The 21,361-nt window shown below is 37.6% G+C and overlaps 1 protein-coding gene across 4 annotated transcripts in view; it reads right to left on the bottom strand.

Annotated features, from left to right (window-relative positions):
- Positions 1–1,091: 1,091 nt before the first annotated feature.
- The window catches only part of LARP4B (La ribonucleoprotein 4B), a 52,869-nt gene continuing 32,599 nt past the window's right edge, over positions 1,092–21,361 (bottom strand). For 2 of the 4 annotated variants that reach the window (XM_042816669.1, XM_042816670.1), the window contains exons 6-17: positions 21,101–21,237; positions 20,460–20,563; positions 18,692–18,802; positions 18,153–18,206; positions 17,607–17,816; positions 14,380–14,486; positions 13,612–13,866; positions 12,639–12,684; positions 9,363–9,527; positions 6,343–6,467; positions 5,581–5,692; positions 1,092–4,970 (exon numbers count right to left, since the gene is read on the bottom strand). In XM_042816669.1, coding sequence (XP_042672603.1) covers positions 4,680–4,970; positions 5,581–5,692; positions 6,343–6,467; positions 9,363–9,527; positions 12,639–12,684; positions 13,612–13,866; positions 14,380–14,486; positions 17,607–17,816; positions 18,153–18,206; positions 18,692–18,802; positions 20,460–20,563; positions 21,101–21,237 — 1,717 coding nt within the window. In that variant the 3' untranslated portion in view covers positions 1,092–4,679. The remainder of the gene's footprint in view (positions 4,971–5,580; positions 5,693–6,342; positions 6,468–9,362; positions 9,528–12,638; positions 12,685–13,611; positions 13,867–14,379; positions 14,487–17,606; positions 17,817–18,152; positions 18,207–18,691; positions 18,803–20,459; positions 20,564–21,100; positions 21,238–21,361) is intronic. The other 2 variants (XM_042816671.1, XM_042816672.1) reach the window with 2 other exon arrangements.

The raw sequence follows: 21,361 nt of genomic DNA, 5'->3' as shown, positions 1-21,361 counted from the left end.
AGTAGTGAGCCACAGCTTCTGAGACAGTAAACACTACCTGGATTCTCAGCTACCTATGATCTTCCCCACTCCTTATTTCTCCTCATGCCCAGCAGGAAGAACTGTTTGTCCGACATGAGCACTGGTGCAGCCGACAGTAAGCCCTCACTTTGTGCTGGGCAGAGCAGAACGAAGCGGATGCCACCCAATCTGTGTGAACAGACCAATCCCCAATTTCTGCCAAAGCAGGGATGGTCCCAAAGAGCCACAATCGTATTGTGGCAACTGGCATTTCTGACAAACGTCCACGCATTTTTACGTGTTAAGTAATAGGAAGCTGGTTGTCTTCAGCTACTTGTAACCCACACGATGTCCAAATCCTAACGTTCAACTGACATTCTGCACTTCTCTAACATGGAGATACCTGCAATGCCCCGTGCATCAGGAATTGATGTACACCAGCATTTCTGCTGGGCTGACAGGGAAAAACGTAAGCAGCCAGCAGTCAGTGCTTCAGCCTGGAGATAATACTGCCACGCTTCCCAAAATGCATGCAAATAACTGCTAGAGCTTCCACACTTCTGTTGTTAAAGCTGATCAGATACAGCTGAACAAAATGCAAATCTGAAGGAGAAAACCCGTTATGAGTATTTCCAAAACAGGTGTGCGTTGAGGGAGCTCTTCCTTCCCGAAGGCACAACCTGCCTCAATGCCAGGACGCTTCCAGATCCAAGCAACTGCAGCCCTAACCCAAAGTTCACAATGCATGTTTAAGATCAAGTCAGGGCCTTATTTAAGATTCCAAAGAAACCACTAACAAAGACAATAACCCTCAGCAAACAGAACATTACCTCAGCTCCTGCTTTTCCCCCCTATTTTAATCCCTCAAGTTGATCATATTCAGCAAATAGGCACTGCTGCCTCTACCAGTCCTACCACAGGTGTTTCTGCTGCTGCACAAGCTTAGGTGATGATTGCAACAGCTGTGCTGAACAGGACCATAAGCATTTTTCCCCCCAAAATCAGAAATATGCAAGTTCCAAAAATGGGAGCGAAAGACAAAACATAATTAAGAACTACTGAAGAAAGGTTTAATTAAAAAAAATCAGGAATTCAACAGTGCCTAAATCTTTATTTTTCATAACCTACATTTTTTTTTTTTTTTCAAATTAGACAGTTTTACATTTTATGACACAAAAGGAAACTTAAATTACTGATAGTTTACATGTAAGCTTGATTCCAGTCTTAATGGAAGAAGAACAAAAACAAAAACCCTCAAGAAGGCTTCCATATTACACTTGTATTTCACGAATTGGCAGCTGTTAGGTCTCCTTGGAAATCTTCGATTGTCTGCTGCTATTAGTGTAATAGGTTACAAAGCACATGAAATCCCTAACTGTACTAGCTGAAGGAGATACAGAGATAGGTATGCACCATTACAGTCAGCTGTTGCTTGTGATACACTGCACCACACTCAAGGGCCTTTCTGTGACAACTGCTTAAGTCTTTAAAAGGATAATGCAGCAACATAAAACATTGCCACGTGGCAAGTGACAAATGTCAGCAGGGGGTCTCTGGTCTGAAACAAGATTTAAGTTTAAAAAGCAACTTTTGTTGGTTTTATTTTCTTTTCATTCCTTGAAGAGTCTCAGATCCCATTTAACTTGCTTTCAAAACGAAAAGCAGCACCACATAATCCTACACGGTAAAATGCCAATTTTAATTATTGTATCCTCAGACCTTTAACTCAGCTACTGCTTTTGGGAGGTTTTTCCATTTAAAAGCCACATCTTAACATCGCTATACACTGTAGCAACAGTCTGCATGCAACTTCACAACTCTATTCCGAAAACTCCATTTTGTCATTCAGTGGAAAAAAAATCTCCAAAGTAAAACGCAGTAGGATAAGTTGTACATTACACAGCTATTTGGCATGTCACTTTTTCTTTTTTCTTTTTTTTTTCTTTTTTTTTTTTTTTTTTAAAAGCTATAAAAACCACGTCAGAGGAAGATTTAAACTTTCGATGCAACAGATTGTTGCTGGGTAAGCAGTAATTACAGTGTGTTGACCTAGCACAAATGGCAGCAGAATACATCAGAACAGCACAACACATCCTGCTGGTCTCAAGAGATTACCTTATGTACCAGTTGAGCATTACGACTAGCTGTACACAGTCTGTAAGTAACCACTTGTGATTGTTTGCAGCTGGTAAGCCCTTCACTTTCAGCAGACAAACAAAACGAACCATACAGCCAGCCTTAACCATACACAAATCTAGCTACCACTTTCACTGCCACCGGGAAAGGATAAGCGCATCAAAATCCAATGACAGAACTAGTTGAGCTGTTTTGGTGATGTTGTCAAGAGTCCTATCTCCTTCCACAGCATTCACAAAGTGTGCTTTTTAAACAAGGAAAATCAATGGGTTCCAGCGTGCCCTATTTCAACCAATTCCGCAGCATACAACAGGCTGGACTTAAAGGTCAACTAGTTACTGGTTGATTCCTAACAGGAAATTTGTCAGAAGTTACCTCTAGAGTTACTTTACAGTTCTATGAATCATACGCTGAGGAAAGCACTGATATTCTTGAAAGCAGACAAGCAAGCCTCAGTGTACATTTTTCTTAGCAGTCTAAAGTTTTTTTCCCAATTCCATTTCATTTTTTATTAATGACTTAAAATTACAACTTCTGCTAAGATCCACTATTTACATTGCAGAACACTTCTGAATTGGTTAAATCACTTTTTAGAGGGTTCGGAAAACACTCGAGGGCTTTCAAATAAGACTTTCGTTCCATTTCCCTTTTGCAGTGAAGAGGCAGAGTCAGTTCAGCACACCAGAATAAAATAAGGAAAAGAAAAAACAACAAATTAAAGTAATATTCAAACCACAACATTTAGTTTATCTACATCCAGCTCAACAGCAACATTTATAATATCAATAATTTTTATCAGATTTTTTCTTTAGGGTACCTTTTTATATGTTCTGATTATTTACAACTGTACAAGCAAAGCACACACTTCCAAGTGCACATATTTAATACAGTATTGACTATTTGCATTTACAGATTTTTCAACAATCTGAAAAAGATCAACTGTTTAAGATCTTTAAGGTATATTACAAAAACTGCTGCTAGTTCCTGTACTACAGTATGTTTACCCAGTAAGACCAGTGACAATAGATACATACTGCAACTGAGTAATTCTGTATTCCACTCACGCTAACCCTCAATGGGGTCAGACCTCATTAACTCTAAGCTGTCTTGTACAAAAGTTAAGGCAAAGTCATTTTCAAGTTTAAATAAAATTCAAGTCTTTAAATATTGGATGGAAATAATTCTTAAAAAAATCAGTTGTTTAAATAAACATTTTTGTGGAATAAACTGTACTGTCATAGTCAGCAGGAATGAGTTTAGTCTGGACTTCCTGCAGTTTAAACACTTAAAGAAAAGCTTTAGGCATTTTTGAAACAAAAATAATTTATATTCAACTTTATTAGAAACTTGCTAATTTAGTGCATCCTTGTCCTTCAGAAAGCGCATCACTTCTAAAGTAAATAAGTGTGAGAAACCTCATCCCAGAGGTAAGTATCAGGGATCTCTTCCTCCACCACACAAAACAAACACCATTATCTCACGTCTTGAAAAGTTTCAATCTATATGCCAATGCTTGTAGTTACAGGAAGGCGTCAACACGGAGCTGACTAAGATATGAACTCTTTCAAAGAGCACTTGGGGCAGAATTTAAAAAAGAAAAAGTCTACACAGAGCACAGGGGTAACCAGAACGTACAGCGCTGACTCAGTTAACTCCCTTACAAGCACAGGGAAGCTAGGGTTATCACAAGAAGGCTACAGTGCTTTCTCCTGATAACATCCACTAGTAGGCTTCACCACCATAGAAGCTCACAGACTTAGTTCTTTCTATTCACAATGTGCTTTGTATTTGCAAATTATATTATCAGTTTTATTCTGGAGTGAGAAGATGGTTACTTGCTTGCAGTAAGTCAAAATCAGAAAGTGTTTTAGAAAGACTGCCATGGTGCTCCGTGGGATTCATTCTGTGTGTGCAAAACATCAAAAAAGATTAGGTTTTTAAAAATGCTAGAAACAACTACTTGTTTAACCTAAAAGTGCAAGTTCATTTGCTGACATTTAGTACAGCAGCCTAATAAAAAAAAAATCAAGGTCACATACCAATTTGTAAAATACACCTACTTCTTGCAGTCTACACACTAGCTGCCGTTATCAATCTTTTGGACACTTTAGATATGTACTTGCAGACCAGTTTATTAAAAATATTGCAGCAGCACATTTCTGCTTAACAGTTTAGAAAAAACTCACTATACAGAGCTTGCACTCACACAGCCACAGAGAGGCTTAAGAAAAAGTCGCTTCTTTTTTTTTTTTAAAGACAAATATTTTACATCCTGAAAAAAATAATCACACTAAGCTTCACCTCCAATTAAGCACCAACCTAAATGTAAGGTTTAGAACAACTATCCAGAAATATCCAGAAAAAATAGAATGTTTGTTCAAGAGGGGAAAAAGTATTTCACAGAAAAATAACTTGCAGGCATTGTTATATGCCCAGTATCACTGCAAGCTCCTAACCAGCAACTCATTCTCAGGTATCTTAGTGGGAACATGGGTTTAATTTGTGGGAAGCAGACCTCTTTGAATCCCTCCCAGGTGCTAGTTTCACTGAGGAGATTTCGGAGGGGTACTCTGTTCTTTATTTAAGCGTTTGCCAACAGCGGGAGGGGACGATCTGCGTCCTGACTGTCTTCTCTGGTCTTTGGGTTGTCCTGGATGTGACTTTGCAGGAGGAGGTTCTCTGTTTTTCTCTATTGTTTCTGTGGGCTTTTTTTCTTCTTTCCCACATGCTACAGTGTTTGGCTTCTGTTCTTTCTGTGGTTGCAATGTAGGAGGATCTTTAGTTGTTCTCTGGCAAATTTCTGCGTAACTAGGTTTTCTCAGTTCCTGTGAAACCAATAGCAAACAGGACAGCAGAGATAAAGCCTCCAGAGGAAAAATCATTTAACTCATGAAAGGTAAAATATTTTGTCATAAGCAACTATTATGCTTAAACATGCAGGTAAGAGTTTGAATATGAAATTTACAGAAGTAGTACAGAAAACAAGAGCAAGAGACAAGGTAAATGCAACACAGTATTCCAGAAAAACAGGATACTGTGACAGGACAAAAATTCTAATTCAAGTAAACTCTAAAGCAACTGAAAGATCATGAGCACTCTGGCTTAAATATCAAAAACATTAATACTTCTGACTAGAGATTACTTCCGTGTTAGAAGAGTGTTCAGGTAGAACTTTATCAGAAGTAATCTTGAATATTTTTTGCACTGTTAATTGCGGAACTACAATAATCACAGGCCATGAACACAGCCTGATGTTTGACATAGCTCTGTTTTCAGCAACTTCAGGGTTTATTAATACTTCTGCAATAAATCACAAGGTTAGGCTGTGATTTAAAGATTCTCGGTTCGTATGATTTAGCAGCACTGGACAGCAATAGAAGCAATATTCTGTTAAAGGCATCAAACTGGATCACCAAGAGAAAGTGAAATAATAAGATCACTTACTATGGCAGCGCCATTGACTTGTACCGATTTACATGCAGTACTGAGTGTGGAAGAAGAAAGCCTTTCTGTACTCTGTGTCTCTCTCTGCTGTTTATCCACAACCTTGGAATCCCTGTAAAGCATCCAGCAGGAACAAAGTCAAGAGAACTGAAACTTGAGGACAAATGATCAATCTAAGAAAGGCTCTAGAACTGTATTTGACTGACTACAATTTAGAGTGTGCCAGCAAGTTACAGCTATGATTAGCATTCCTTTTAAAATTATTACAAAATTATAAACAAATAGAAGTTAGCATGGAACTTGACACAATCTCCTATTTGGGACATTCCAACAGCATTTGGCATTCAGTTATTTTACTCCTGTTACTCAAACATCTGAATATGACTTGCAGATTTCAAATCAAGTCTTAATGAAAACTTTATTGTGAGGACAACGATACTACCCACAGGATCCTGCATTTACTCTATGCTTCAAGGCTACCTAAATATAAGACACTAAGACATTCAAAGATTTTTCCTTTTAATACTTGTCAAGATTAAAATTTTTCTGCTAAACTTTTTATGTTGACTGAAGTCTGAATCATTATAGTGACACTATTCAGAAATTAAATATAAAAAACATTTATTTTTCCAATACTTTAATTGGGAAATGTAATTAATTAATTAATTTTAGCTGTATACAGTGTTATATTTGGCCTTCTGATAATTAAAAATGCAAACACAACTGAGAGTCACGTTTAGAGATACACAGTTAAATTCTTACTCCGAAGACTGGGGTGGTGAAGGAGACCTTTCAAACGTCCTGGGCAATGTAGAAGCAGCTGGCAACAGTGGCTCGCGAGGAATTCCCGATGGAGTAGTGTTTGTACTTGCATCCACATTAATGTTCTGAAGGAGAAAAGAGGCAATCACAGTACCCAATTAATATGGTTTGCGGATTGCATTAATTTTCAGGCACACAGTTTACATGTTAAAATGTAAGTTAACTAAAGGAAGATTCAAAAAGGTTCATTATATTGACTAGAACTGTTTTTTTTCCCCCTTACAATTATTCAGAAACACAAATCACACTATGGCTCTTTCACAAGAAGTCTGAAGCACGTTTCCTCTTAGGACATCTCTGGATAACAAAATCATTTCTTTCAATCAGGGAATTATGCACATGATGGTGACAAAGTAGGCTTTGCATCTGTTTACATACTCATAGTTCATTTACTGCAACAAAAGTCTCCTGGCATTATGCACTAGAAATTGACTTCTGCAAAGTTTTAGAGTTAGTGTTATCAATCATCTCAATAAGTGGTGCTAAAACCCAAACAATCCTAAGAAAATGAAGTTTTTTCAAACTAGGGTATGACCTAGAAGTTTCTTTTCTTATGATTAAATTGCAATTTGCTAACAACCAGAAGAGGCTTTTTCTATAGCTCTGAAAAGGTTTTCCTAATGTCAAGTGATATCATCCTTCCAGATAAAGGCCAAACAGATTCACAGCACACACGACTTTAAATTGTCACAAAGAAGAAAAAAGAAATAAGACTTCTTGTAGCTTGAAATATTTCTAACATTTTAACCATTTCACTTGTTTTTAAACAGCACTGGGTTTTGTACTGATTCTGATCTGATTGATTCTAAAACTAGAATTGATGCTAGAAAGGAGAGATAACAGCGGTAGGCAGAACACAGGCACAGAAGGAACAAAACAGCCATCCACCTCCTCCTAAGGCCAGCCACCATACAAAGGTCACAAAACAGAGTCCTTTAGTCACTGCTAGAAAAGAAAACAGCATTTGATGATGCTTAAATCAGGCAGTATACATTACTGCACTGGCTCTAACCCTGCTTTATCTGAAGTCAAAGTAGGACATTAAAAGATAGACGTTTAGAAATAAAAGAACAGCTTCTGTTGGTTTACTCGCTATGACAGTATTTTCCAAGGCTTGACACCGCAAGTTGCTGAGCATTCTGGCTCCAATTCATTGAAACACAGCTACATGGTTACGTGAGAACAGGTTCAAGTGAGGCAGACACGCAAGTGCTGATTTTAGGCCAAAAAACTCAGCCCCTTATCTGACAGAGCTCCAGTTCCCCAGTTAGAAAATGTGTGATCATTAACATCCCCTATTCCCCAGAGCTACTGAAAGAGCACTACAAAGCAAAGATCAGAAAGATGGCAAGTCTGGATAACAACTGCTGGGAATCATAGCACATAACTTCTCTCTGCTTCTGTACACAGGTCTTGCTGGTCTATAACAAAAGCAGAGCTGCATAAGTCTACTTCAGCATCCGTTCACTCTACATCATGCAACATAAAAATTGCTGAGTTTAAGAAGAAAAGTTCCCTGTGTAAATTGGCAAGATTTCAGCGTTAGCCTTACTTATAGAGCACAACTGCTCTTTGGAGCCAGTTACTGCTATCTTCTTCATTATTCATGCCAAGAAGGAAAGAGTGCAATCCCTCTCTTCCACACAGTGGTACAGACATTCACTCACGCAAGGCAGAAAAAGAAGCCACAATATATGACAGTGCATTGTAGTAGTACAAACAGTGTCTGCCTGAATAAGACTGCCTTTACAAGGAATAGGTGCAAATACATCACATTAAGAACAGTGCAAAGCAAGTACTAGATCCACAGGAACTGTGTGCTTTAAACTGTAGTAGCAATAGTAGGTGTTGGAATTATGTTTGAAACCTGAAATATAATAGCTTAGAAGTCACTTCATAAATAATGCTGTTAAAATATTTACACACGCACAAATCACGAGAACAGATCACAATCTGGATTACTGGCTGACACTAAGTTAAACAGTGCTCTTATCATGGCACTATTCTGCATATTACCCTAAACACCTTGGAATGCTGCTGCCTCTTTTCTCATCAAGAGACATAAAAGCTTATATGATCTCAGAATCACAGAATTGAATGATCTCCTTTGGATGGAGGCCGCCCTGCTAGTTCCCCTTTCCTTTACCAACGAATGCCTTCCCTAACAACCCTGGGCATCATGAAAAAAAAAAAAATCTTTCTGCAGTCTAATTTAACACTAGAGCAAGCAAAATAGTGCAGGCTAAAGAAGCTTATGCTATCTGTTTCATAGCACACAGGGTTGTATCACTCTTGATGGAGAACACACTGACACACAGATGGGGGTGGTAGAGGCAGTTCTAAGAAGGGAACAACCATTGAACGTTAATTTTCAACTGCATTTCTACTCCCTCTACAGAGCAACATTTGATTGCCAAATCATTCTGGTGTATTTTTATCTTACTAAGCTACATAACAACTCCTGGATCCAGCTTGTTTTGTTCTTGTTCCAGCGATGATATCTAGTGTACTAAGATTACGTAGGCAGCTTCTTTATATTTCAGTGCTTAGAAGTTTGTCACTTGAAAATGTTTCACACACAATCCAGAAGTCTAACTTCTGAACAGGAGGAAAGTTTACCATATATTTTTCACATAGGTTTATCAAAAAGGCCATTAATAACAGTAAAGAGCTCATTTTCTGATCTCTGCTATTAACATCTACTTACGCTGGAACACAAACTCTACACCTTCTCAGAAAGAATACCCCAACAAATTCTCAGGTAAGAGTGGAAAGCAGCTGCATTTCAACATTTTAACAACTGTTGTTGTTTTTGCTAAGAGGGAGGAGTTCTTCTGCACTTCTGATGACCCACATGAAACTGCAAATTTCTTCTACGTACAGTACACCAAATTTAAAGAAACAAGAGGTATGAAATTCTGTTCATTCTGTTTCCCCAAAAATGAACACTTGCTACTCACTCTTTCTTTTGACGTTCCTATTACCACATTGGACAGTCTGTTTTCAAAAAGGTCTTCGGTCTTTAAATTGCCAGCAGCCCCAGGTAATGGAGGAAAGCTAGATAAACCCAATTCGAAGCTAGGAGATGGAGGTTTTGGGGGTGGTGGAGACTGTGTTTGGCCTCTCTGGAATAGAAATAACATGCTGAGGTTACCACAATGGATTACAGACAGGAAGGACATAGGACTCAATGACATTTTGCACTTGATTTATATCTGCAAGGCCCTAAAGAGGCCCATCCTGCCTCACTTCCCAAGAAAATCACACAGTACCCAGAAATTCATCTTCCACTGGTGCTCTTAAAATACTTCATTATATTTCAAGTGGGATGGTCTAGAAGCCTTAGAAATTTCAAATGCTTCCGCTTTAGCACTACTGGCATAGTTAAGGCTTCTTCCTGACACCTCCTTCAAGACAGATGCTATATTGACACAGGAAAATAGACTGTGTTGGCTACCATGACAAAATGAAAATATCAAGTCCATTTATGTGCAGTTGGTAGTTTTCTAGAAGAAAGACAAGAGTTGAGAGAATCTTAATCATGTTTAGATACGCTAAGAAAGGGCAAGATAGCATGCTTTGTCTGTAGTGCAGATGAAGACAATTTTCATCCAATTTCATCAATATGAAAAATGCAAACACAAGCATAAAATTATTTTTGAAGCACAGAATTATTCTAACTAGATCTAAGAGCAAGAACAACATCCCAGACAAATACATTATTGGATTAAAACGTGCACTACTTACAGGTGTTAGAGTTAAATGAGTATCATAGGCAAAAGTCCACTTACGAAGACTGCTTGCAAGGATTTGTATCTGTTATCTACACTGAAAAACTAAAATTCCTTGTTATGTGCTTTAACTGAAGTTACCCATTAACTTTGTCTACGCCACTTAACCAAAAAACAGTGTCCCAACTGTACTAATATCTCTCTTTCAGAGCAACAAATGCAAAGTGATCTTTAAGATGATTCTTATCTTGAGATGGTAAAACAGTTACTGGTACATTGCTAATATGGTCAGAATGTGAGAACAGTACTTCTGAACACGGAATAGGAAAGATGTTGCATTACTTTCTTTCTGTGCTCTTCCTTTTCATAAAGAGCAATAAAGATACAAAACTACCCTCAAGATCCCATCTCATACTACATTTTACGTCGGAAGAAACGTGAGTCATTCAGAAATACGGAAAGAATACAGACAGAGGTAAGAACAACAGCAACTCTCAAAGTTGCTACTGACTGAGCATCTCCCTCACAACATGGATTTTAAGCATTACAGCAACGAAGGCTGCAAGCCTTGCAAATGAGAATTCAGATAACCCATGAAAGGGTTGTGGGGAGAAACTATGTTTTCCTTGCTCAAATCTGATTTTTCCTTTATAGAACAGTATTTCAAATCACGGCACTTCATTTTCTTAAACAGGACTGAAGTCCTGCAATAAATACTATTTCTAGATACTTCTAAATAGACACTCCTGAAAAGACAAATTAAGAGAGAAGTAGCCAGGATATATGGATGACTTGAATTAGAGGGACCAGGGAAACTTAAACGTAAGTTAGGCTGCCACTTGTATAAAATTCTGAAGCTGACTTAACACGAGTAGCTGTCTTACATCTATGGCCTCAGATACAAACTGATCAAGAAGATTCATGCACTTTCTCAAGCAAGCATGCAATCCACCTCAAGTGCTCTCTATAAATGAGAAGCAGCCATAATTCCTTTCAAATAGAACTCATTGCAGTGGTCCTTCATATTAACCACTACACACAAAACAGTATCCTAGATTCGACTGCTTCTACAGCTGGAATGGGTCAAACCTCAATCTCTTACTTCAGAATTCGCTACCTACCAGCGTTCACAGCTGAGTGTTCAGCTGCTCTCATCTCTACTGAAGGTCTATTTTTGGACACCACAGACTAAAGTTTTGTTGGCCAAAAGACTAGAGTGAACATGACTACACAGGCTGCAGTTAAAAGTCTGCTGCTGAGAAAAGGGAACTGTAGGTCTCCAAAGAAATCATGATTTCAGTTTTAAAAGGTGTTTTAACTTTATATTTAGAGGCAGTCGATTACAAAGAGCCTCTCTGTTCACTAACTGTCCTAGGTAATCCTTTCTCTTTCTATTCATTTCTGTGTAATCCCTGTACTACTTCCTTGTTCTTTCAGAGGAAAAAAAAACCGGGGGGAGGAAGTTGATAGAAAAAGCATCGAGTAGCCCTGAAAGCACAGAAAAAATAAGTACTGATAACCCCATGTGTAATCTGATCTCACTAGCTTTAACAAGTTTGTCGGGAGCCAAAGGAACCATTTGCCCTTTCATACTTTCTAGAGCCCCGATGTTCCTTTCATCCACGTCCCACTAAGCTACACAACAGCAGGAGGCACCAATACATAATGCAACTGTTCCAGACCTCTGAGATACAGTCAGAGCTCATGAAGTGATGTTACTTTGAAACTGTAGTATCAAAAATAAAATAATCCAGTAAGACTTCATGAAGTCTTAACATGTGTAAAGAACTAAATCCTACAAAATTTTTTTCTTCTTCTACCCACTACCCAAACCAGCCTTTACAAGCATCAAAACTATTTAGGTATTCACCTTGAATTTAAGTTCACAAAAATTGTAGTATTTCAAGCATTAGTGATCCTGAACATCTCTGTGCCAATTATGTAAGGAAAAATCTACCTCACACACTCCAAAAACAACAAAGATGACAAAGTGGTTCCCAAAAAAACCAGCCTTTTGTCCATATTGCAAGGGGAACTAGATTTTTCTCCTCAGAGTTGGGATAGAAAGGGAGAAAGCAAGGAGAGGTGTTAGATTTAACAAACACAATTGACCACTTCATAACTAATAGTCTAGCTATGCATTCCATGACCTGACCTATAAAATATTTTTTATGATCTCCATGAATGAGAGTCAAATCTCAAGTGTTTCAAACTTTGGGTACTTGGCGCTCTGCGAATGTGAACAGTCAAACTGACTGGCAAAAGGCAAAAGTTAACTGCAATGATGAAAGGGCAATTTTAGTTCTGTCCCTTAATTCCACAAGTCAGGAAAATAATCTCTGATATCCAAATGCAGTAAATTCATGTGAATTTAATGAGCTGCTATCTTCAGCCACATAGCTCTTGGGCAGTAGTTTATCTCATCTGCTATTCCATATAATGTCCATAAGATTGCCTTGTTTCCCTGCACTTGAATTATAGTTGAATACAATCATGAAAACTCACTGTGAATTTGTCCTCCCTTTTCTTTCGGTAGCCGTATGAGTTTTTCCTAAGGGAAAGAAAACAGTTATCAGAACCTTGCCTTTATGTGAGTAGAAAACAGGAGAAATTAGTTCTAATTATAATCTCATTCACCTTTGTTCTAGAGGAAAACAACAACTTCATTTTAAAATGTTTTAGGTAAAGATTTCTAGCAAGCTCATTAATATAAATATATACAGATTTCTATCACGTTTGTGTCAGGATACACTGCTGAGCTAAAAGTATAACTCCGTATCAACTGCACAGAACCCCCACTTAATTTTACGTAAACAGAAGTCTAACACAGGATCATCTGCAAATGACTCTGCCAATTCAGTGACTCAGAATTAGACAAAAAGCACAGCCAACCCTAAGCAACGTTGCACAGAACTGCAGTGTATTTCAAAAAACCTGAAGACAGACCTGATAAATCCTCAAAATTGTTGATACCAATTTTCAACTCCCCTGCTTTCTGCTCCTGCTTCACCCCTCTGCTCCAAACTGCCTAACAATACATTTTGCTAACTGCACGTAATCCTTTTTCCTCCCTTCATACTGATCTATATCTTTGATGTTGTGAACATCTAATACGGGCAAAATTCCAGTCTTTTAACTGGAAGTATTAACAGCAAGCCGCAGTGAGCAAAGAAATGGCCAAACTGCTTCAAAGTCTAACAATATGCTAAGAACTTAATTAAAATAGACAATAAAGGTATAGAGAATTAGGTGTATGGGTGTAAATAGTTCAACAGGTGCCATTAGTGGTAGGAAAGTATGCAGTTCCACTTTGCATTTGCTCTATATTTAGGACTTCCTCTGAAATGCTTCCCAAAATTTTAGCTTTAAGGGCAGCCAGTCTCAGATTAAAATGAGAACACTATTAATACCATTCTTCTTTACTAAAAGCAGCAGCAATGACAGTGTACTTCAGAAGACAACTACAGGGTACACTCACCTTCCTCGACCTAAACCAGGAGACGAGTCAACGCTGCTCTGCTCCATCCGCCCAGTTCCTACTTCCCTCTTGGTGTAACTCGTGGTAGCACTCTGCATCCGTGTCCTGTTTTGTCCTGGCTGCCGCGTCTGTGGACTCCTGACGCCATTGATTAAACGATCAGCAGAAAAGTTGAATATGGTAGGACTGTCTAGAAGCCCAGGTCCCCTTTCTGCACTGGGTATTGTATGTCGTATATGGGACTTGCTAGGATTCCTACAAATTCAAAAGTCATTTCAACATACACACTATGATAGATCTTCTGAGGCCTAAGTCTACACACAGAATTCAGAAGAAGCAAAACTGCCAGCCCTCTGTTGTATATTTCAGTTATAAGAATGACCAGTGCTCATTTTAACTGGCCTTGTGAACTATTACGTTAACTCTTTCATTGTATTTTCAACTACGGCATAACTAAAAACTATTTGAAACTGAAAATGCCAAATTAATAATCCTGCTGGTCACTTGCCATTATTCAGATAAAATAATTCTGAACATGTTCAACAGTGGACAGACAAGTTCCCAGCTTTCAGCTCTGTTTTCATCTAGAAACAGCACCCTTACTAACAGTAGCAAAATCATCTGGCTTCTGGCATCACTTAACCTTGCATCAAGTTCACTTTTACAAGTATTTTCTAGTTAGATGGCATTTCTAAAATGAGCAGATTAAAGCCCCACATGCCAGGTAATTCAGCAGTATGTGTAGTGTTAAAAGATAGTTGTACTTGCCTGTTCCTGGGAGGGTACTGTCTGAGTGTAGTCAGAGGAGAAGCAGCAGGTTTGAAGGTTGGAGATGTGAACCCATTGATAAATCCAGTATTTGGAAATGGTGTTACCTAAAAAAAAAAAAAAAAAAAAAAAAAAATTCAGCACAAGCTTATTATCAAAGTAAACTATTTTCTCTTAAACTTTTATTTTATACCCTTTCACACAGACAAGTGTTTATTAGAATGCCTCCAGCAGCAATAGAGCATTTGCCCAGTGCCTTGTAACTAAATGACGTGTCGTCTGAGAACACTGCCACTGCACACATTCCAAGTCCGATTTGCTTGAACACAGAAAAACACTGAGCCAAAACTGTCAATTGTAAGTAACATTCCTATTTCATACTACACTGTGAAGCACATCTGTTCTCTAATATGCATCTGCAAGTATTTCTTATCTACATGCAAAATACTCCTTAACACGAACCTTCTCCATCAGTTACTCACTCTAGTTACCTTTCACATGACACCTATATAAAGCCAAGAGAGCAAGTGAATGTTACGTGCACCTGATATTCTTTGCTTTGTACCACTTTAGTCCACATGTGATTCACTGTCTTGTTCCCAGAAAAAAAAGCATTACTAAAGATTTGCTGGGGGTGGGTACATGCCAACATCTCATACTGACCAGATAGCTCAGTTTTATCACGTTCATAGTAATCTCACCAATCTCACTAGCACACTCTTTTGTTTCAAGCCTAAATGAAATGTACTCAAATATTACTGTAGTAAAGCAATTGCTTGCCATCATCTTCTCTCCACATAAATAAAATGCAGAACACTAAGACTACACTTTTAATTAATGTTTACATCTTGCTCTGGGATGAACTTCAATACAGTACCTTCTAAATATAATTAAATGATGACAGAGACTACACCTAAAACAGCTGGCACTCAGTTTCCTACAAACAGATCCCAAAGCTAATTCAACCTTTCTTGAAACAGGTGGAAAAAATCACTAATCAATGGAAACAAAAATTACACACCAAAGCTTCCATCCCAAACCACTGCTTGCCTAACCTATGGCAGCAAGCACAACCTTACATTCCAAAAACTGGCACTTAGGAGTTTAATGAAAGAACAAAGTTTAATCAAAACATTGATTTGAAGTGGTTCCTGCTTTGATATTTACAACTTGAACACCGTAAAATTCACATGAAGTAAGCAAACAGCTACTGAAAGAGAATGGTGAAAAAGCACTGAATGCAGAAAAGGAAAATAAGTTTAAGTCACTGCTTCAAGTGACACAAGCAATAGACATCCTTTCTTTCTTTAGAAGGACAAATGATCTTTTTGAAGAGAAAATGTTCATTTTCCAACAATACCAAAAGTGTTAATCTGCTTTCTGCATAAAAGTCACTCAATTCCTCATACGTACCCCTGTTTTTACAAGTAGTACAACGTAGCTATTTCTTCAAATGCCATTAAGTAGTTTATGTAGTATGTAGTTTTCAAATTTGGAAGCCATGTTGCCATATTCTAGTTTCAGAATTAAAACTATTTCCATGAATTGAAACTCAAATTAGAGATGAGGAAGTACTGTCATGGCATTTATGACGAAGCAGAAGAGCATGGAAATTTATGGTATGTGTGAGCACAAGTCTATATGCAAACTGCAATCTTATCTCGTAAATTATTGCAAGTGTCATGGTTCCTCTTGGTCCCTATTCTCCTCACAAGTAATTTATTCTTACATATAGCTCTTTCTTATTGGAGTAAAATCACCACAGATGTTCAAGAGAGATCACACTACATCCGTGTACACAAAACGCAGCCAAATGCCAGAGAGAAATGCATCCAACTAAGGACAATATGCTGAAACAACAGAACACAATGCTCTGTTAGTTAGTTAGTTTTTTATTGTTACTAAGAAAGGTATCAGATCTTCAGTACTGGCAACCCTTCAGTCTTCTCCCAAAAGCCAGAAGTATTAAGCTTTTTGAGTTCCAGGATGACATAAGGCAGATACATACAGTGTTGTGCTTGAACCTGTGGCCAGTTAATCTACATCTGCTGCATCAGTGCCATCTGATTATTCCAGTATCTCACAGCAAAAATGTACAGTAGCCAATCCTAGCATTTCTAGCGGAAAAACTGCATTCATTTTAGTTGCTCCTTAATAAGGTGGCTGTCTCTTGAAAAAACAGAGTTCACTACACTACTTTGTCTCCTCCACATTCTTTATGCCCCTTACAAAGCCTTCCCCTGCAAGGGCTCTGGCTGCCTCTCTTATATGTGAAGTGTTCAGCACACCAACTTTTTAATTAGTTTGCTGCTCAGTACACAGGAAGTTTGCTCAAGTTTGTTCAAGGACACTTTAATCCTCTGCCAAAAACCTCAAAAAAAGCTTCTAATTTTGCTACCCTAGTTTCTTTTAGCTGCAAGCAAAGAGGCACTGATGGAAGGGACAAACGGGTTCCAATACAGAACAACCTTAGTCCTTAAGTAATTAACTGAAAATCATATTCACAGTAGTTTTCACAGGATGACAAAGGAAAATGAGCAGTGAAAACTGTTACAATGCAAAGCAACACTGCAGGATGCAGTAGATGCCTCAACAGAATGTGTAGAAGGACTTACAGCTACTGCTCTAGCTCTAAGGGTAATGACTTTAAGGAATTTCAATTAAAAATATTAACCAGTTTTTTGTTTTTTGTTTTTTTTTTTTTAAATAACAAAAATGGCTTGATATTTTATTGCAAAAGAAAACAAAACACCCCATGAAGTATTTTGACTCAATAACATGTCAAATGGGGCAATTTAGCAGGTTAAGCTAGACCAAGATGTTATACTATCCCCACTTACGTTATATTACATTCATTCAGTACATACCAGAACTTTGACATTCACACACCTATTCCAGTTCCAGCTAAAGAAGTTTTTTAAACCATTACAGAAATTTTTTACTTAGCCATTACCAAAAGAAAGCTTTGTGAATCTCTCAAAATAACTTCTGCCTCAAAAACCAAAAAGTGAAGAAGAGAACCATAGTTCCAATTGGAGACCAAACGCTGTTCTCAATTAATCCTGTATGCCATGGGAAGAAATCTGAATAACTGCTTTTCGACAAGAATCTGCAGCTTGGTCTCACTTTCAGGATACACATGCTTCCCAGACCACACCTCAAAACTTCACAACAAAAATACCAACTCTGAGCAGAACTCTGAGCTCTTCTGTAAGCAAGAGACTTACCAATGAAGGGTCAAGGTAGCTGTGCGTGGTTGACCAGGTCTGTGGAGCAATTAAACTGTACAATGGAAACTGCTGTTGGGGACTGTATACTGGAGGTAAGTAAAAGGATGTTGTGTAACGCTGCTGCGTGTAGATGTTCATATCCAGAGGTCTATATCCATTCTTTGGCAAAAATGTGTTTATAGCTATTGCCTTTGCTTTTATCCTTGCCTGCAAAGGAGATTAGATTATTTATTACAGCAACCTTTCAGATTTAATCAGGATGGTTCAAACTAGCAGATCTCAAACTTGACACTTGTCAGTCATTGCTTTCTCCTTCAATGAAGGCAGGAACAGCTGAATGCTTCCCTGCTGATGCTGGGTTGAACATACTGCTGCCAGAAAGGAGGAAAAGGAGAAGTATAGTAGCATGCACCACATTTCAAACCCAATCTCCAGATCAAACATTTGTGAGATTGGACCACCTTAATACATATTAGAAAACATGAAGTGGAACACCACAAAACATAGAACATACGCACAAAAATAAAATAAAGCTCTATTTACCTTAATGGGTTTTCCTTGGAAAGTTTTCACTTCTTCTCTAAGGTATCTGTAAGCCTTTAAAAAGTCATTGCAAAATTTGTCAAATATAATTTAAACAAAGGCAAGTAAGTTTTGACAGGCTAAGCCAAACAATAATTCTTGAAGTGTCTGTTAATGTTAGACTACAGAAAACCCTCATATTTAATCTGCATTTAGTGAGATTTAATTTATCATGGCAGAAGTGCTTCAGTAGCCTTAAAACAAGATTTTCAGTCTTACAAATAAAGCATTTCAATGCGTCATCTAAAATATCAGTGCTCTTAGCACATAAAATTATAGCTTTGGCCAGGAAGCCAGGATATGCAAACAAGATAAAACTTAAAGGGTTATATTTAATAATGCTGATAACTGAGTATTAGCTAACGGGAAGCATTAATGTTTAAAGGATTTTTTTTTTTCTTTCTTTTAAGAGTTCTTACACATTTGTAATACAGCTTACAACCCAGTTTAATTCTAATAATTTTCTGTTATATTCTAAAATGCACAAAAAAAAGTATTACCTGCTGTGCATCGGCTTCCGATTCAAATGTGATGAACCAGTTGTCATTATAGGCAAACTCACAGTTGATAAACTTAGGCAAATTATCACCTTTGAAAAGTGCTTCAACCTCCTAAGGAAAGAGGTTTTGACAGAAAGAAAGAGAAGCGCGTGAAGGAAAATAAAGTAGAAAAAAAGCAGCAGTTTAAAGTACAAAATCCTAGAATTCCTTGTAAGTACTTTTCAGCTTATGAAACAGGAATTGAGGAGAACAATTGCTCTTAAGTTTGAATGTTAACTCTCTAAGCTCCCCATTAGGTAGGGGAAATAAAAACAAGCACTGCCTAGGACATGTCACAAGCAGAAGTTGCTTGCTCCCTTGAGATCAGGGTGGATAAGTTATTTAGGCAAATGAGAGAGACTCAAATTTGGCATCAAGCGCAGATTCTTCTGAATAGCTGTTCTATCTTCCCTGTCACTACCAGCTAAAACCACTTCTTGGCCACTCTTGTGAGGCACCCTCACAAAGCATTCCTCAAGTGAATGATATTTCCCTTGTCTACAAATCCATGGAATCGCACAAAAACCTGCCCATATTGCACAGGATAAGAGATTGCTGCCCCTTCGGCAGAAACTTGGATGCTCACTTTAACTCAAGTGGCTACAGATGAGTGTATCTGAGAGCAGTACTTATGTTACCTGAAAAAATAAAGTGCTAATTTCTATATTAAAAATACATCTTAGACTTCTTAAAATTATTTCACATACCATTCATTTTTGTCACCAAATCAAGCAGCATCAAAAAGCAATGCAGGCTGGGAGGACCTGCAGTTTGTTGGAACACTGCTGCCTAAATAAAGCCTGCCCATGCTAAGTCAGAAAACATATCCCATTAAGTTTGAATGATTAAATCTAAAATTGTCAGACTGGAAAATCTAAACACAGTATGTAAAATACCTCCTCAAGACCACCTATTTTGAAAATGAAGACTTCTCAGAACTTTGCTAGTATTTTACTTGTAAGCATTTCAGAAAGACTCTTAAATGCTAATATATCCAACATGATAAACCAGTGACAGCAAGAAAAGCAATCTAAGATATTAAAAGCGAGGCAGTGTTTGAAAGGCTAAATTTCATTTAGAAATTTCAAAGCAACAGACATTTTAAAGCAACATATATAACACATCTGACTGCCTCCCTCTGATTCCTTCTAGCATCTTGTTTTACGCCTCTGTATATTAAGGCCACTTACCTTACTGTAAATTTTTAATGTTGCAGTACTACTTATACATTCAAAGAACCCACCTCACTACTCTTATACTAGCTCCATAAGCTAGCAGGGATCATTAGCAACCTGCTTGCACCTTTACCTTCAGCATTATGGAAACACCTGCAAAGCTTCTTAGTACTTTATTCTGAAGAGATGTAGCAATGATGTTTTCCATTGTAAGTCATATCTTTCCTCATTTCTGTTTGCTATTTATCCAAGTAGCTTAGAGTTCAGTGTGTACAAAGAAGCCAGAGTCTGAGAAAATAATGCTCATCTCTCCTGAACACAGCAACGTCAGTTACTCAGCCTCCTTTAGAGCTACAGATTCTACTGCAGTCTTCCTACGAGTGACATGCTTCTGTCAAATACCTGCTATCCAAACAGTCACTACTAAGACTTAGAAATCCAGTTAATAGTTAAGAAACATAAGAAACATAATATTCTTATTGAAAGATGGGGAAAAAAAAAAATTAACTTCCAAATCTGAAATGAGAAGGATTCCTTATTGAACAGTTACTCACTTCAATGGGGGTAGATTCAGGAACTTCACGTAAAATCACAATACAGCGATTCTGATTTGGCCTAACTTTCTCTCCCTTCTCATCCACTTGGACTAAAGGCAACGCTAAGAGAAAAAAGAAACATACTTCAGCTGTCAGCAATCATAACAACAAGGCACACAGGACGAAGCAGTGGCATAGTTTTACAGTACACACTTGTTAGCACTGAATATTTTTGAACATTTAACATTAAAAAATTGAAGATAACTGATATTTTCAAATACAAAATTGAACAAACATTCCTTAAACTCTTCAAACCCTTTCTGGTCTTTCAGATTAAGAAATCCCAATTCACTAGCTATTCCTTTTAAGCTGCACATCAAGTCTTGCTCTATCTTGATTCCTACCTTACTGGTAACATCCAGTTTCTTTTTCTAAGAAATAAAAATTCATTTTATTCTTATTTACATACATCATTACTTCATATGCAAAGATCTCACTGTGTGATCATCTAAACTTGAAGATGCTTACTCTATTTAAAGCTTTATAGAAAAAGGGTAATTTGATTGTAATGTGACAAACAACAAAAAGATACTGAAAATCTAATAGAGTCCTACAGCAATAACCAAAATGCTTTCTAGTATTGAGCAATTTTTACTTACATCTCAGCACTTCAACAATCAAATCCATATCAGTACTGAGTTTCTTGACGTGATCAAGGTTTGCTACTGTCATTATTGGCACATACTGGTCACTGTCCATCTGTGATATAAGGTACATGTCACTGGCAAGATTTTCTCTGTTGGGAGAAAAAAAAAAAAATGGGACATGTCGTAGACATAACTTTTCCTGATCTTTAATGAACTTGAGACAACAGCTCAGTATCACAAAGTAGAAGGCAGACTCCTGCAGTAAGTTGTATT

The sequence above is a fragment of the Centrocercus urophasianus genome, unplaced genomic scaffold (genome assembly GCF_019232065.1).
Source record: "Centrocercus urophasianus isolate 14NV4802_14NV808 unplaced genomic scaffold, USGS_Curo_1.0 seq_16, whole genome shotgun sequence".
Lineage (NCBI taxonomy): Eukaryota > Metazoa > Chordata > Aves > Galliformes > Phasianidae > Centrocercus > Centrocercus urophasianus.
The sequence above is the reverse complement of the archived record's forward strand: the minus strand, read 5'-3'. Positions and strand labels throughout refer to the sequence as shown.